The 14011-nt window shown below is 50.5% G+C and overlaps 1 protein-coding gene across 3 annotated transcripts in view; it reads right to left on the bottom strand.

The window, feature by feature from the left end:
* PLEKHM1 (pleckstrin homology and RUN domain containing M1) overlaps positions 1 to 14011 on the bottom strand; it is a 61107-nt gene that overhangs the window by 13974 nt on the left and 33122 nt on the right. For all 3 annotated transcript variants that reach the window (XM_040245091.1, XM_040245090.1, XM_040245089.1), the window contains 4 exons: positions 10071 to 10335; positions 6127 to 7047; positions 3548 to 3693; positions 32 to 225 (listed from right to left, as the gene is read on the bottom strand). In XM_040245091.1, coding sequence (XP_040101025.1) covers positions 32 to 225; positions 3548 to 3693; positions 6127 to 7047; positions 10071 to 10335 — 1526 coding nt within the window. The remainder of the gene's footprint in view (positions 1 to 31; positions 226 to 3547; positions 3694 to 6126; positions 7048 to 10070; positions 10336 to 14011) is intronic.

The following is a 14011-nucleotide window of genomic DNA, read 5'->3' as shown; positions in this document are numbered from 1 at the left end:
TGTGTGTGTGTCCCCGGGTCTGGGCGCTCACCTCTTGCTCAGTTCCTTCAGGGCTCCACTCCGGCACAGGCCCAGGTAGTCCCCCAGCAGCTTCAGCTGTTCCCGGCTCCTCCCAATGAGGCGCATCTGCTCCACGTGCTCGTACAGCGATGCGTTCACCAGCTGCAGGTTGATGAGGGGCTGGGCCCGGATCTGCGTCAGGAACTTCAGGGCCTGCCTGCAGACCTGAGGACACCACCGGGCAGCGAGGGTGAGACAGGAGGGCCATTTCGTGAGCGCCTGAGGTCGCCAGGCACTGGGCCACCTACTCTCTCACTCACCCCTCCAGCCACCTGCCAAGGGAAGCGGCACCATCTTCATTTTACAGATGAGGACACTGAGGTTCAGAGAGAGGAAGTGACTTGGCTAAGGCCCACAGCTCAGATAAGTCAGGATTTGAACCCAGTTGATCTGGCTTCTAAACCCGCTCTTCCCCCTTGGCACCAGCAGCTGCCCCTGCCTGACCACGTGGGGACAGGAAGGAGGGTCCACACCTCTCTCCTCCTGGGCCTCACAGATCCTTCCCACTATTTCCTGGCCTCCCCGCCCCTGCCCCCTGTCTGCTGAAAGGAAACAGACACTACCCTGGGCCGACTCAGGAATCAGGTGACCGATCTGAGTCAGGCTCCAACCACAGGAAACCATGGATCAGATACAGCTTAACCAGAGGTTTCCTGAGCTTCTTCCGTCCTCACTAATAGCACCAACCAGGGCAGGGCCTCCCTCCAAGTCTCCATGTGAAGTTGAGTGATCGATCTGGGTTTCTCCCACTTGTTAGACATGGAAGGTTCTTCCCTTGGCCCTGACCCTAACACCAAGTACTAAGCACCTATTATTTGCCAGACACTGGGCTAAGGACCTTGACCACATCCTTTCTTCACCCTCACAACAACCCAGAGGGGAAGGTGTCATCATCCCCATTTTACAGATATGGAAACTGAGACTCAGAGGAGCTAAAGTGACTGATCCAAGCCACCAGAAAGAAAGCAGAGCCCAGGTGTGAACTGAGTGCTGTCTCTGCACTCTTGGCCGCCTCACTTACAAAGAGAAGCCCCTTCCCCTGCAGTCTCTTTGGGGAGGATAAGGATGGAGGAGCTGAGGTGTTCTCCACCATCAGTCACCCTGCAGTGCTTAGTCCGACTTTGGATCCTGGCTCCACCCCTTCTCAACTGTATGACCTCAAGAAACTTACTTAACCTCTCTGTGATTCAGTTTCCTCATCTGTAAAATGGGGGAAATAAAGGCACCTACTGCATGGGATTGAGTTTAGATTAAAAGAAAATCCAGGTAAGCAGCTTCTCGGTGAATGGGAGTTGCCATCAGACTCTGTGGGTGCCTGTGTGGTCCCGGCGTCTGTCCGCTGGCCCTGGGGGATGGGCCAGGCCCAGAGGAGACTGTCAGGCCAGGGGCTGCTCTACCGGCTTCCCCAGCATGTCTCACCTCATTGATACTTCCATCTTTCCCCATTTCCCAGAGCCCTGAGGAACCAGGCCCCAGCCCACAGGCATCACACTGGCAAAGGCCTGGTGAGTCAGTGACTCAGGTCAGACTGCTGTTGCCCAGCCCTGCCCACAACTCAGCCCCAGGCTTAGGGTGAGGCCCAGATGAAATAACATGCAGGAATGCACGCTGAAAACTGCCAAGTACATAGACAGGCATGAGCTTTGAGCTCTCCTTGGACTGTTCCTCCCCTACGGGTGTGGAGGAGACAGACAAAGGGAGAAGCCCCAGGCTTGGGCTGACATCCTGCCAAGTGCCAGCCAGGCCTTGCACAAGTGGGTCAGCCAGACAGTGAACAAGGGGCCCCTAACCTGCCAGCCTGCCACTTCCTATTCTGAACCTTCCTGTCTTTCCCAGGTCTGGTGTCTTTGAGAGAGCTGGATGCTTCCTGACCTTAGGTATGCCGAGGGAATTGTTAGAATTTTCTAGTTGGAAAAAGGAAGTGGCACCAAAATTACAGCAGTGAATAGGGAGATGGCTCAACAGGGGCATCCGGATGTTGTAAATGGTGAGAGTGTTTTATGACCAGAGGGTTCTTTGTATTTGTGGTCATCTTGAGGTTTAATTTTCTCCATGTAGTTAGTTAAATACTTAACGCTGAGGGCAGGGGTGAGGATGAGGTAACCAATAAAAAAGCCAAAGTGAAGCTAATGTTGGGGCTTCTCTAAGCTAATGTGGTCCAGCGGTGAAGATTCCGTGCTTCCAATGCAGGGGCTGCGGTTCGATCCCTGGTGGGGAAACTAAGATCCCATATGCAACACGGCCAAAAAAAGACAAAGAGAACCAAAGTGAAGGTAACAGGTGTTTCCATCCCCAGGGGATGGAGGTCAGGGTGGTACAGGTTCCGAGAATTATGTTCTCTGGGCTCTGATGGGGACATACGAGGAGACAGCATGGCTGGCAGGCCTGGGTCTTGAGAGAAGTAAACGGCTACTTCCTCTGTTTCTATGTCTTGTCTCAGCAGAAAGCTGTGCCTTTGGGAGAAAGCCAGTCCGCACCTCTTGAGGCAGACCCTGACCGAATGAATTAGGGGCAGAAGGTGAGGCCTTAGGAAAGGGAAGGGGCACCATCTAAGTGACTGGTGGGTTCTGTTTCCTTTAGTCCTCACTGCCCGGAGACAGACACAGTAATTAACCCCCCTTCATGGACAAGGAGCCTGGTGGGCTGCCGTCTATGGGGTCGCACAGAGTCGGACACGATGGAAGTGACTTAGCAGCAGCAGCAGCAGCATGGACAAGCAAGCGGCAAGTGGAAGAGTTTGCACAGGGTAACACAGCTATGTAAGTAGATAAGCTCAGCTGAAGAAGAGGAAAATCTGAAAGACTGCAGAATACATCATATTTAAAGGCATTTGGTGAACATCAAAAAGTATCTAAGATGTAATACTAACTGAACAAACATGTTATAAAGCAGTATAAGCCCAGTATGATTCCAAAAGTAACAAAAAGCAGATGCTTGTATGCCTGGAAAAGGTTGACTGCTCCTAGGGGGAAGCAGCTGGCTGGCCCATTCATCCATCTATCATCCATCCATCCACCCATTATCTACCCATCTACATTCATCCATCCACCCATCTATACATCATCCATCCACATATCTACCATCCATCCATTCATATCCATCCACCAAGCCACCCCTCAACCCACCCATCCCACCGAACCCATCCACCCATCCTCTATATCTAATCTGTTCTATCATTTCTGCCTATCTGTCTACACTGGTGCTCTAAGCAGTTTTATCTGTGCCCATGGGGAGCTACAGTGAACCATCCTGATTCCCACCTGAGGACCAAGGCAGGCATGGACAGAGCTCTGCCCAGGTGCTGTAGACCAGCACCAAATTACTTTCTTGGTCTGCTCCCCCACATCATGGAGCCTAAACTAGTGACCCTGGCTTCTCTAGAGCCAAACTCCCCCAAACATATGAAAGGCAGCTGCAAAGAGGAGCGACCCCTTCTCTGTTGCTCAGCAGCCCTGTATGGCCATGACAGGCTGTGTTCAAGACTTACCAGGCGCTTGGTGAGGTCCCAGTTGTGGATGATCCTGGCCGGGATCACTGAGGCATCGTCTTGATGGCAGATGTCACAGTAATAGAGGCCAGAGAAGGCACAGAGCTTGGGTCGCACAAATGAGAAGCCGATCTGCCGGGAGCAGCCTGGGGAGAGGAACAGGGGGAGGGTGAGCAGCAGTGGGGCCAGAGTCAGCTCCTGAGCAACACAGTAGCTGCTGAGGCAAAGGGCCTGCCAGCTAGGGAATGCAGCCAGATTAGAAAGGAGAGCATGAAGATAAAAACAACTGCCATTCACATTCCCACCAATCAGAATCAACTTTGGTAATTAACCTTTAAGACAAAACTCTGTAAGAATTATTGTCACTGTTTCCCAGCTGTAGAAACTGATGCACAGAGGTTAGGAAACCTGCCCACTCACACCACGACTGGGTGCACAGCTGGAGTCAAGTTTGGGTCAGGTTGGAGCAGAGCCCGCGTTCTCTTATTCCTAACTGCATCTGTTCAATCTTTCTATGGCTTGTCCACCAATCCCAGCCTCTGCTAAGCTCACCCCTCCACCGGGGCCCAGAAATGGAAGCAGGGAGTCAAGATCTTGGCAAGGAGCTGGGGACACGGGGCTGGACACAGAGGTGGTAGACATGGCCTGGTGCCAGCTTGAAGGCAGGGCCTGTTACCTCGGGATGGGGTGCAGGGCCCAGCTTCATCCCCTCTGCTGGAGCCCCCCAAAGCAGGGGGCAGAGGGAATCAAAGTAGGGTATGCCCAGGGCACCAGAGGCAGGGCTCAAATCCTGAGCACAGGCCCTGTCTCCTACAGGGCCAGGGGGAGTCCCTTCAGCCTCCTGGAGACTAGGAGGGCTGGTTCTTTGGTGTATGCGCTGTCTCATTCTGACCCTCATTGAATTTTTGCAAGGTTCCAATTTAGCTACTATTTGCTACTTTGTGGGGTTATTACAAAGTTTAAATGAGGTTTTGAAAGTAAACTATGAGATACAAGCCAGATGTCAGAGGCCAGTGGCCCAGCCACAGAGCTCTGTGGGCAGAAGGAAGCTCCCCAGTTTCAGTCTGGCTGGCTGGGGGCTGGTGGAGGTGGGGGAGATAGTGGTGGCAGGTGTGGGGAAAGCTGCCTGCTAGCATCCAAATCCCCAGTGGGGAAGCCCTCCTGCTAGCCCTGGGGGCCTGGCCTCCTCTTTGAACCTGGAGCCTGTGGGTTAAAGGACAAAGTGTGAGTGTTAGGGGCTGGCAGGTGGGGGAGGGGGGCAAGGGGTGAACAGGGCCTTGACGACTTTTTTCTGCAAGAAGCTCTGCTCTGCATAGCTTCTCCATCCTCCCGGGCTGGGGGCGGGGGCGGGGGACCAACCGCAGACCACTCCCTTCAGATGTCTGAAGCAGGCTTTCCCCTCCAGCCCCACATGCTCCACCCCGACGGGGCAGCTCCTAGGCCACCAGCGGCGTCTCCCTGTGCTGCAGGGCTACCTCCTCACAGTTCAGCTGGAGGGCCTGGCTGAAGGAAACGGGTGTCTGGACAAGGGAGAAGACCTAAAAATGGGACGTGAGCAAGGGAATATCATGCAGCCTTGAAAGCACGGGAGTGGGGAGGCCCTGTGGGCGCCTGGCTAAGAGCACAGGGTCGGGGGCCACTAAGTGGTCTTCCGGCTCCACCATCGCTCACCGTGTGAACCTAGGACAGGTACTCACCAGTCCTGTGACTCAGTTTCCTCAGCTATAAATAGAGACAAATCCCAATGGGGCTGTTGTGAGGATTAAATGAGACAATCCAAAGAAAGCATCTGGCCCAGTTGCCTGGCATGGAAGGACTGGATCTGATGATGCTAATGACAGAGCAGATGTACTGATGTAGAAGAATGTGCATAACGTATTCCTAACTGGATTAAAGCCAAGCTGCAGAACAATAGATACAGCTGAGCTGTCTAAAATCATGGCCACAAGCCACAGGTGTCCGTTTAAATATATTATTAAAAAGGATTTCCCAGGTGGCTCAGTGGTAAAGAATCTGCCCGCCAATGCAGGAGACCCAGGAGATGTGGGTTCGACCCCTGGGTGGAGAAGATCCCCTGGAGGAGGAAATGGCAACCCATTCCAGTATTCTTGCCTGGGAAATTCCATGGACAGAGGAGCCTGGTAGGTTGCAGTCCATGGGATTGCAAAGAGTCAGACATGACTGAGCACGTACACATATATTATTAAAGGCAAATGAAAATTCAGTTCCTTCCACACCAGGAAGCCATACGAAGTATGCAGTAGCCACACATGGCTTGTAGCTACGCTACTGGATGGCACAGATTCTAGAACATTGTCATCGTCACAGAAAGTTCTGTTGGCCAGCAAGTAGTATGAGCCTATTTTTGTAATTAAATAGCTGTGTACACTTGTAAAAGCTTGCAAAAATATCTGAAGCCCTGGCTCCAGAAGAATATAATAGGATCATGGAACAGCCTAATTTGCTGCAACATCCCCAAGGCATTATGGGGGTGCTTGTGGGGAGCAGGAAGGAGTACAGAGCCTAGAGTAGGAACCCCAGTGTGGGCAGGCTGGAGGTGGAGGACAGGGAGTCAGCACCTGCACAGAAGCAGCCCTGGGAGTCGAGGCCTTTCTCTGTGGGGATGGCCACCAGGTACTGCAGCAGGAAGCCGTTCTCCCGCGTGGCGAACTTCAGCACCTCCTGACAGCTTTCATCCAGACTGCCGCCCAGGGTCACCGCCTCCTCGGCCGTCTCCAGGTAGGACGCCAGGACCTTGCGTAGCACATCCCTCCACAGGGCAGCCTCCTCGGCATTCCCGGCCTGCAGCTTCAGGATGGCCTTGGCCGTAATGATTTTGAAGAAGGCTGGGCCCCCGAGGCTTGTGTCCGGGAGGATATCTCGGATGGTCTCGACTCCGTGGCTGTCACTTAACATCTTCTCGTTGTTCCTCACGCGGAAGCACTTGAGGGACTCCAAGGACAAGGAAAAGATGTAGGGCGTCCATGTGCGGTCCGTGTACAGGTAGAGAAGGGACTCTTTGATAGCGTCAGGCTCAGGCACCTGGGAGAAGGACCAGTTGAACTGCAGGCCCTGGGGGGTTTCAGCCTCTGTGTGCAGGTCCGAGGGGGCAGGGTGGCCACCCTGGGAGGCCTCTGGAGGGTCCTCGGGCTGCTCCGGGTACTGGATGGTCACCCACTCCTCCTCCTGCACGGGCCGGCACTTCTGCAGCGCCTCGCGCACCCGGTCCAGCCAGTCCTCGGCTTCATCCCGGGACGAGGCGCGCAGGGTCAGCTTCTTGCCGGAGAAGAGCAGCTCGAAGCGGCCGTCACTGTGGGCCGGCCCCACAGACTCGCAGCGCAGCAGTGAGCAGGTGTCCACGCAGGTGCGCTCCTTGCCACTCAGGTAGAGGCGCAACTCCAGCGGGGAGAGCTCGCAGAAGAGTTCCTTCCAGATGCCCATGGCCCCCCGCCGCTCCACCGTGCCCAGCTTCAAGAGCCCCCGGAATGGGTTGGACAGCCCTGCAGGCAGAAAGAGGCACGTCAGATGATAGGCCTGGCCCTTCGTCACCCTGGATAATCTCCAGGGCCTGAGTCCTGTCCTGGGTGTGGACTCCGTGACCACCTGGAGAACACAGGCCACCGCCGGCTGGATGGGAACGTATTTTGAGAGCCTCCCTCCCACCCTCACCCCAGCTGATGACTGTGTTCTTGAATTTCACTGAGAAAATAAAAGCACATCAACAATCACCTCCAAGTGCGCTTCACTACACTCTCCCCTTCCAGCATCTGCAGCCACACTCTGAGCCCCATCACTGGGGAAGAACTGACTGTGCTTCTATCTGAGGCCACCCTCCCAACTGTGCAATTGTGCAGGGGTCCCCCCACCTCCACCCCGCCTGCTCAAGGACAAGGACTTCTCTCCAGCAATCTTTTCTGCCCCTCCTGCGTCACTGTCTTCTCCCTCTCTCCTGGATCATTCCCACCAGCCCACAAACACGCTGTTATTTCTCCCAGCATTAAAAATATCTCTCGACTCTACTCACATCTCTAATTACCACCCTGGGTCTCTGTCCCCTTTACAGAAACCCCTCTGAGGAGGTGTGGGAATGTCTCTGGGACCCCCTCCTTCTGTTCTTTCTTGAACCTCCTCCGAGCAGCCTTCTGTCCTGAGTCCACAGAATCTGCCCTTGGGAAGGCTACCAGGCCCTCCTGTTGCCAAGTCCTAAGCCTGGTCGTTGGTCCCCATCTGGCCTGGCCCATCAGCATCACCGCACACAGCAGAGCCCCCCTTTCCCGGGGTCTTCTCTGCCGTCACTGGTCCCCCTCTCCTGTCTCCCTGATGCTCCCTCCTCTCACTGGCCTCTTCATGGAGGCCCCGGGCTCGGCCCTGGTTCTCTTCTCTACTAATCCCCACTTTTCCTAGCTGATCTTCCCTGGTCTTGGGGCTTTATGCCAACAACTCCTCAGTTTTTATCTCCAGCCTGGACCTCACCCTTGAGCTTTAGATTCCAATCTCCATCTGCTCCGTGTATGTCTAATAGGCTTCTCAAAGTTGACATGTCCAAAAACGTGTTCCTGATTCTCCCACTCCAAACCCACTTCTCTCCTGATGTTCTTCATCTGGTAAAATGGCAAACTTCATCCTCCCAGATGCTTGGACTAAAACTTTGGAGCTATCCTTGATTTTTTTTTTTTTCCCTTTCACACCCCACATCTAATCTACCAGCAAATCCTCTTGGTATATCCAGAGCCTTCCTCCACTTCTCACCTCCTCCAACACTACCACAGGGGCTTGGTTCACCATCATTCCTGGCCAGGCTTATGGCTGTGGCCTCTTGACTGGTCTATGTCCCCCTGAAGCGCCTCAAGAAATGAGCCAGGATGACTTCCCTGCAGAGTCCCCCAAGTCAGATCACGTCTCTCTCAGAGCAAAAGCCAACGTCCTTACCATGGCCCATGAGGCCCCCATCACTCTGACCTCATCTCTAGCCACCCCCTTCCCATCTCCTCTGTTCCAGCTACTCTGGTCTCTGCTGCTTACTGGACACATCAAGTATGTTCCTGTTGCAGGGCCTTTGCGCACTTTCTCCCTGCTTGAAATACAACGATCGCCTCATGCCTCTATCCCCACCTTTCAAGCCTCCTCAAATGTCACCTAATTTGTGAGGGCTTCCTTGGCCAGCCTTTATTCATTTATTTACTTTCTGGCTGTGCTGTGCAGCTTGCAGGATCTTCATTCCCTGAACAGGGATTGAACGTGGGCCCCAGCAATGAAAGTGTGGAGTCCTAACCATTGGACCATGAGGGAAGTCCTTGGCCGTCCTTTATGAAATGGTACCCTGCCCACCTCCCCAGTTTACTATTCCCCACAGGAATGATCACCCGCCCCCACTATACGTTTATTTGTTCATCTGCTTATTTCCTGTCTCTCACGCTAGAATACAACTCCCATGAAGATAAGGACCTGGCTTGGTTTCCTGTTGTGTCCCCAGCACCTAGAATAGTACCTGGCACATCGCAGGTGCCCAATAAGTATCTGTTGAGTAGGGGGTGTGCGTACCACACACAGCCCAAGGCTCCCTGATCCCTGGGGGCTAGCCATCTTCCTGAACAAGGGGGTCCAAAGGACACACAATTCTCTCTACCAGCTTGGACTAGCCTTAGAGATTTCAAACCACTGTGGAGGGTCTTCCTATCCTTCTGGGTACCTGATGATGCAGGCATAAAGCACACCTTCTCTGGTATGGTTGCAGCCATTACATGAGCTGAAAGAAAAACTTAAGAGGAGGTGGCATGGAAACCAGGGCTGTGCCAGACATAAAAATTAGGTTATGGTTATTTAATGCTTTATGGAATTTCATAGGGTGTGGAGGTCAAGCTGGCCTCCTTGTGAACTGCACACAAGAGGACAGTGAACAAACTGGAGATCTGATAAACCCCACCAGAGCTGCTAAATAAACCATCTGAGAGAAGGGCCTTAGGGAGGAGCAGTTGAAACATCTGAGTCCTCAAGAGGCGGGGCTTTCGTTCTGGGCCCCAAGCAGAATCCAGAGGCCTATATACTCACAAGATTATCTTATGTATCTTACATATAATCTTATGTATCTTACATATAATCTTATGTATAATCATTAAGATTTATAGGAGAGTTTCAGGGAAGTTATTTTCCATTTTTGTGTATGAAACAGTATTCATGTACTCTGGAGGCAGTTTTGAGCATTACTTGCTTAAGATTTTAAGAGTGGATGTATGTATCTGTGTGGCTGATTCACTGTGCGGTACACCTGAAACTAACACGACAGAGTAAATCAACTATATTCCAATAAAAACTAAAAAAAGATTTTATGAGAAAATACAGTACTCTTCCTGAAATGCCTTCCTGAATTACTCTGCAAGGGTGTTCCTTATTACATTTTGGGATGAGGTTTTACTTGGGAGAAGATGCCGCCCAATCGGTTACGCAAGAGAGGACTTTCGAACTGTTCTCCGAAAGGCACTGCTCAGGCGCAGTGCAGCACCCAGACGCCCGCAGAGCCGCCTACCCATCTGCCGGCGATGCACCACCCTGAAGTTCCTGTGTTCCGGCGGTGCCGGGGTGACCCTGCTTCTCTCGCTTCCTGGGGAAGGCACACAAGCTTTGTCTAAGGCCTCCATAGAGCAGCTTCGTCTTGGTTCTTGCACGAGGAGGCCAGGCCTTGACTCGGGAATCCCTCTGGGAGAAGCTGTGGCGGCATCAGAAGGACTCTCTCTGGGCTGTTCTCGGGGAGGCCGGTAGAAGTCATCTTCTGAGATCCAGCTCTTGCTTTTCTATTGGGAAAGAAGGAAAGGCAGGTTTGTTTGTTTTTAAAAACACCTTTATTGAGACACGATTCACACCATAAAATTAAACCATTTAAAGTGTATAATTCAGGGACTTCCCTGGCAGTCCAGTGGTAACGACTCCAGCCCTTCCACTGCAGGGGGAGTGGGTTCCATCCCTGATTGGGGAACTAAGATCTAACGTGATGTGAACAACAAAAGAAAGTGTGTAATTCGGTAGTTTTAGCATATTCATGGAGTTGTGCAACCATCACCACAATCTATGTGTAGAACATTTTCATTGTTCCATAAGGAAACCCCATCAGCAGCCACTTCCTGTTTCCCCTCAGCCCCTCCAGTTCCAGGCAATCAATAATCTACTTTCTGTTTCCATGTGTGAGGACTCGGTCGTGTCCAACTCTTTGTGACCCCATGGACTGTAGGCCACCAGGCTCCTCTCTCCATGGGATTCTCCAGGCAAGAATACTGGAGTGGCTTGCCATTTCCTCCTCCAGGGGGATCTTCCTAACCCAGGGATCAAACTCACCTTTCTTGTGTCTCTGCATTGCAGACAGATTCTTTACCCCTGCGCCACCTGAGAAACCCCGTTTCCTTAGGTTGGCCCATTTTGAATATGTATAAATGAAATTTTACGACCTGTGGTCTTCTGAAACTGGTTTCCCTGGTGGCTCAGAGGTTAAAGCATCTGCCTGGAATTCAGGAGACCCGGGTTCGATCCCTAGGTTGGGAAGATCCCCTGGAGAAGGCAATGGCAACCCACTCCAGTACTCTTGCCTGGAAAATCCCATGGAGGGAGGAGCCTGGTGGGCTACAGTCCATGGGGTCGCAAAGAGTCAGACACGACTGAGTAACTTCACTTTCACTTTCTTTCCCTTAGCATGATGTTTTCAAGGTTTATCCATGTCCTGGCATGTATCATTACTTCATTCCTTGTTATTACCAATTAATATTCCAATTATGGATTTATCATGTTTTATATATCCACTCCTCAGAAGATGGACATATGAGTAGTTTACTACTTTTTGACAATTATGAATAATGCTGCAGAGAACCTTGATGTATAAGTTCTTCTGTGGACGCATGTTTTCTATTCTCTTTACACACCTAGCAGTGGAATTGATGGATAATATGATAACAAAAAATATCTTAATGACCCAGATAACCACAATGGTGTGATCACTCACCTAGAGCCAGACATCCTGGAATGTGAAGTCAAGTGGGCCTTAGGAAGCATCACTACAAAGTTAGTGGAGGTGATGGAATTCCAGCTGAGTTATTTCAAATCCTAAAAGATGATGTGTGAAAGTGCTGCACTCAATATGCCAGCAAATTTGGAACACTCAGCACTGGCCACAGGACTAGAAAAGGTCAGTTTTCATTCCAATGTCAAAGAAAGGCAATGCCAAGAATGTTCAAAGTACTACACAACTGCATCCATCTCACACACTAGCAAAGTAATGCTCAAAATTATCCAAGCCAGGCTCCAACAGTACATGAACTGAGAACTTCCAGGTGTTCAAGCTGGATTTAGAAAAGGCAGAGGAACCAGAGATCAAATTGCCAACATCTGTTGGATCATCAAAAAAGCAAAAGAATTCCAGAAAAACATCTGCTTCATTGACTATGCTAAAGCCTTTGACTGTGTGGATCACAACAAATTTTGAAAGATTCTTCAAGACACGGGAATACCAGATCATCTTACCTGCCTCCTGAGAAACCTGTATACAGGTCAAGAAGCAACAGTTAGAACCAGACATGGAACAACAGACTGGTTCCAAATGGGGAAAGGAGTACGTCAAGGCTACATATTGTCACTCTGCTTATTTAACTTATATGCAGAGTACATCATGAGAAACGCTGGGCTGGATGAAGCACAAACTGGAATCAGGATTGCTGGGAGAAATATTAATAACCTCAGATATGCAGATGATACCACCCTTATGGCAGAAAGCTAAGAGGAACTAAAGAGCCTCTTTTTGAAAGTGAAAGAGAGTGAAAAAGCTGACTTAAAATTCAACATTCAGAAAACAAAGATCATGGCATCTGGTCCCATCACTTCCTAGCAAATAGATGGGGAAACAGTGGAAACAGTGACAGACTTTATTTTCTTGGGCTGCAAAATCATTGCAGACGATGACTGCAGCCATGAAATAAAAAAGACGCTTGCTCCTTGAAAGAAAAGCTATGATCAACCTAGACAGCATATTAAAAAGCAGAGACATTACTTTGCCAACAAAGGTCCGTCTAGTCAAAGCTATGGTTTTTCCAGTAGCCGTGTTATGGATGTGAGTTGGACCATAAAGAAAGCAAGAAAGCTGAGTGCCAAAGAATTAATGCTTTTGAACTGTGGTGTTGGAGTAGACTCTTGAGAGTCCCTTGGACTGCAAGGAGATCCAACCAGTCAATCCTAAAGGAAATCAATCCTGAATATTCATTGGAAGGATTGATGCTGAAGCTGAAGCTCCAATACTTTGGCCACCTGATGCAAAGAGCCGACTCATTAGAAAAGACCCTGAAGCTAGGAAAGATTGAAGGTGGGAGGAAAAGGGGACAACAGAGGATGGGATGGTTGGATGGCATCATAGACTCAATGGACATGAGTTTGAGCAAGCTCTGGGAGTTGGTGATGGACAGGGAAACCTGGCGTGCTGCAGTCCACGAGGTCACAAAGAACTGGACACAACTAAGCAACTGAACTCAACTGATGATAACTACGTCTAACATTTGAGGAATTTCCAAACTGTTTTCCTAAGTGGCTGTACCATTTTACCTTCCCACCAGCAATGTATGAGGGTTCCAATTTTCCACATCCTCTCCATCATTATTATCTGTACTTTTGATTATAGTCAGATGAATGTATGGCTATAATATGAAGTGCAAACTTATGGTTTTGATTTGCATTTCTCTGATGTCTAAAAACACTGGGCATGTTTTCATATGCTTATTGGTCATTTGTAAATTTTCTTTGGAGAAAGGTCTATTCAAATCCTTTGCCAATTTTCAAATTGGTTTACTTGTTCTTTTGTCGTGTTATGGGTTGAATTGTGTGTGTCCCCCCCACAACCCTGCAAAAGATATGCTGGAATCCTACCCCCCAGGACCTTAGAACGTGACCTTATTTGGAAAGTAGAGTTGTTGCAAATGTGTTAAGATGAGGTCATACTGGGGTACAGTGGGCCCTTCATCCAATGTGACCGATCTACTTATAAGAGGAGAAAAGAGAACACACAGAGAACACCAAGTGAAACCAGAGATACAGAGGGAGAACCCCGTGTGATGACAGAGGCAGGGCCTGCAGTGATGTGTCTCCAAGCCAGGGAATGCCCAAGGCTGCTGCTGACACTACAAGCTGAGAGAAAGGCGTGGAACGGATTCTTCCTCAGAATCTCCAGAAGGAACCAACCCTGCCAGCATCTGGACTGTGAACTTCTGGCCTCCAGAACCATCAGATACACCAGTTCCCCCTTATCTATGGTTTCAATTACCCACAGCCAACTATATTTTCCACAAAAACATTAAGTGGCAAATTCCAGAAATAAACAATTCACAAGTTTTGCACTGTGACCATTCTGAGTAGTGCGATGAAATCTCTCATCCTCCTTCTCCATCCTGCCTGGGACGTGTGAATCACCCCTTTGTCCCACCATTAGTCACTTTGTTAGTA

Source organism: Oryx dammah, unplaced genomic scaffold, assembly GCF_014754425.2.
Source record: "Oryx dammah isolate SB20612 unplaced genomic scaffold, SCBI_Odam_1.1 HiC_scaffold_8, whole genome shotgun sequence".
Taxonomy (NCBI): domain Eukaryota; kingdom Metazoa; phylum Chordata; class Mammalia; order Artiodactyla; family Bovidae; genus Oryx; species Oryx dammah.
This window is presented reverse-complemented; position numbering and strand designations above follow the sequence as displayed.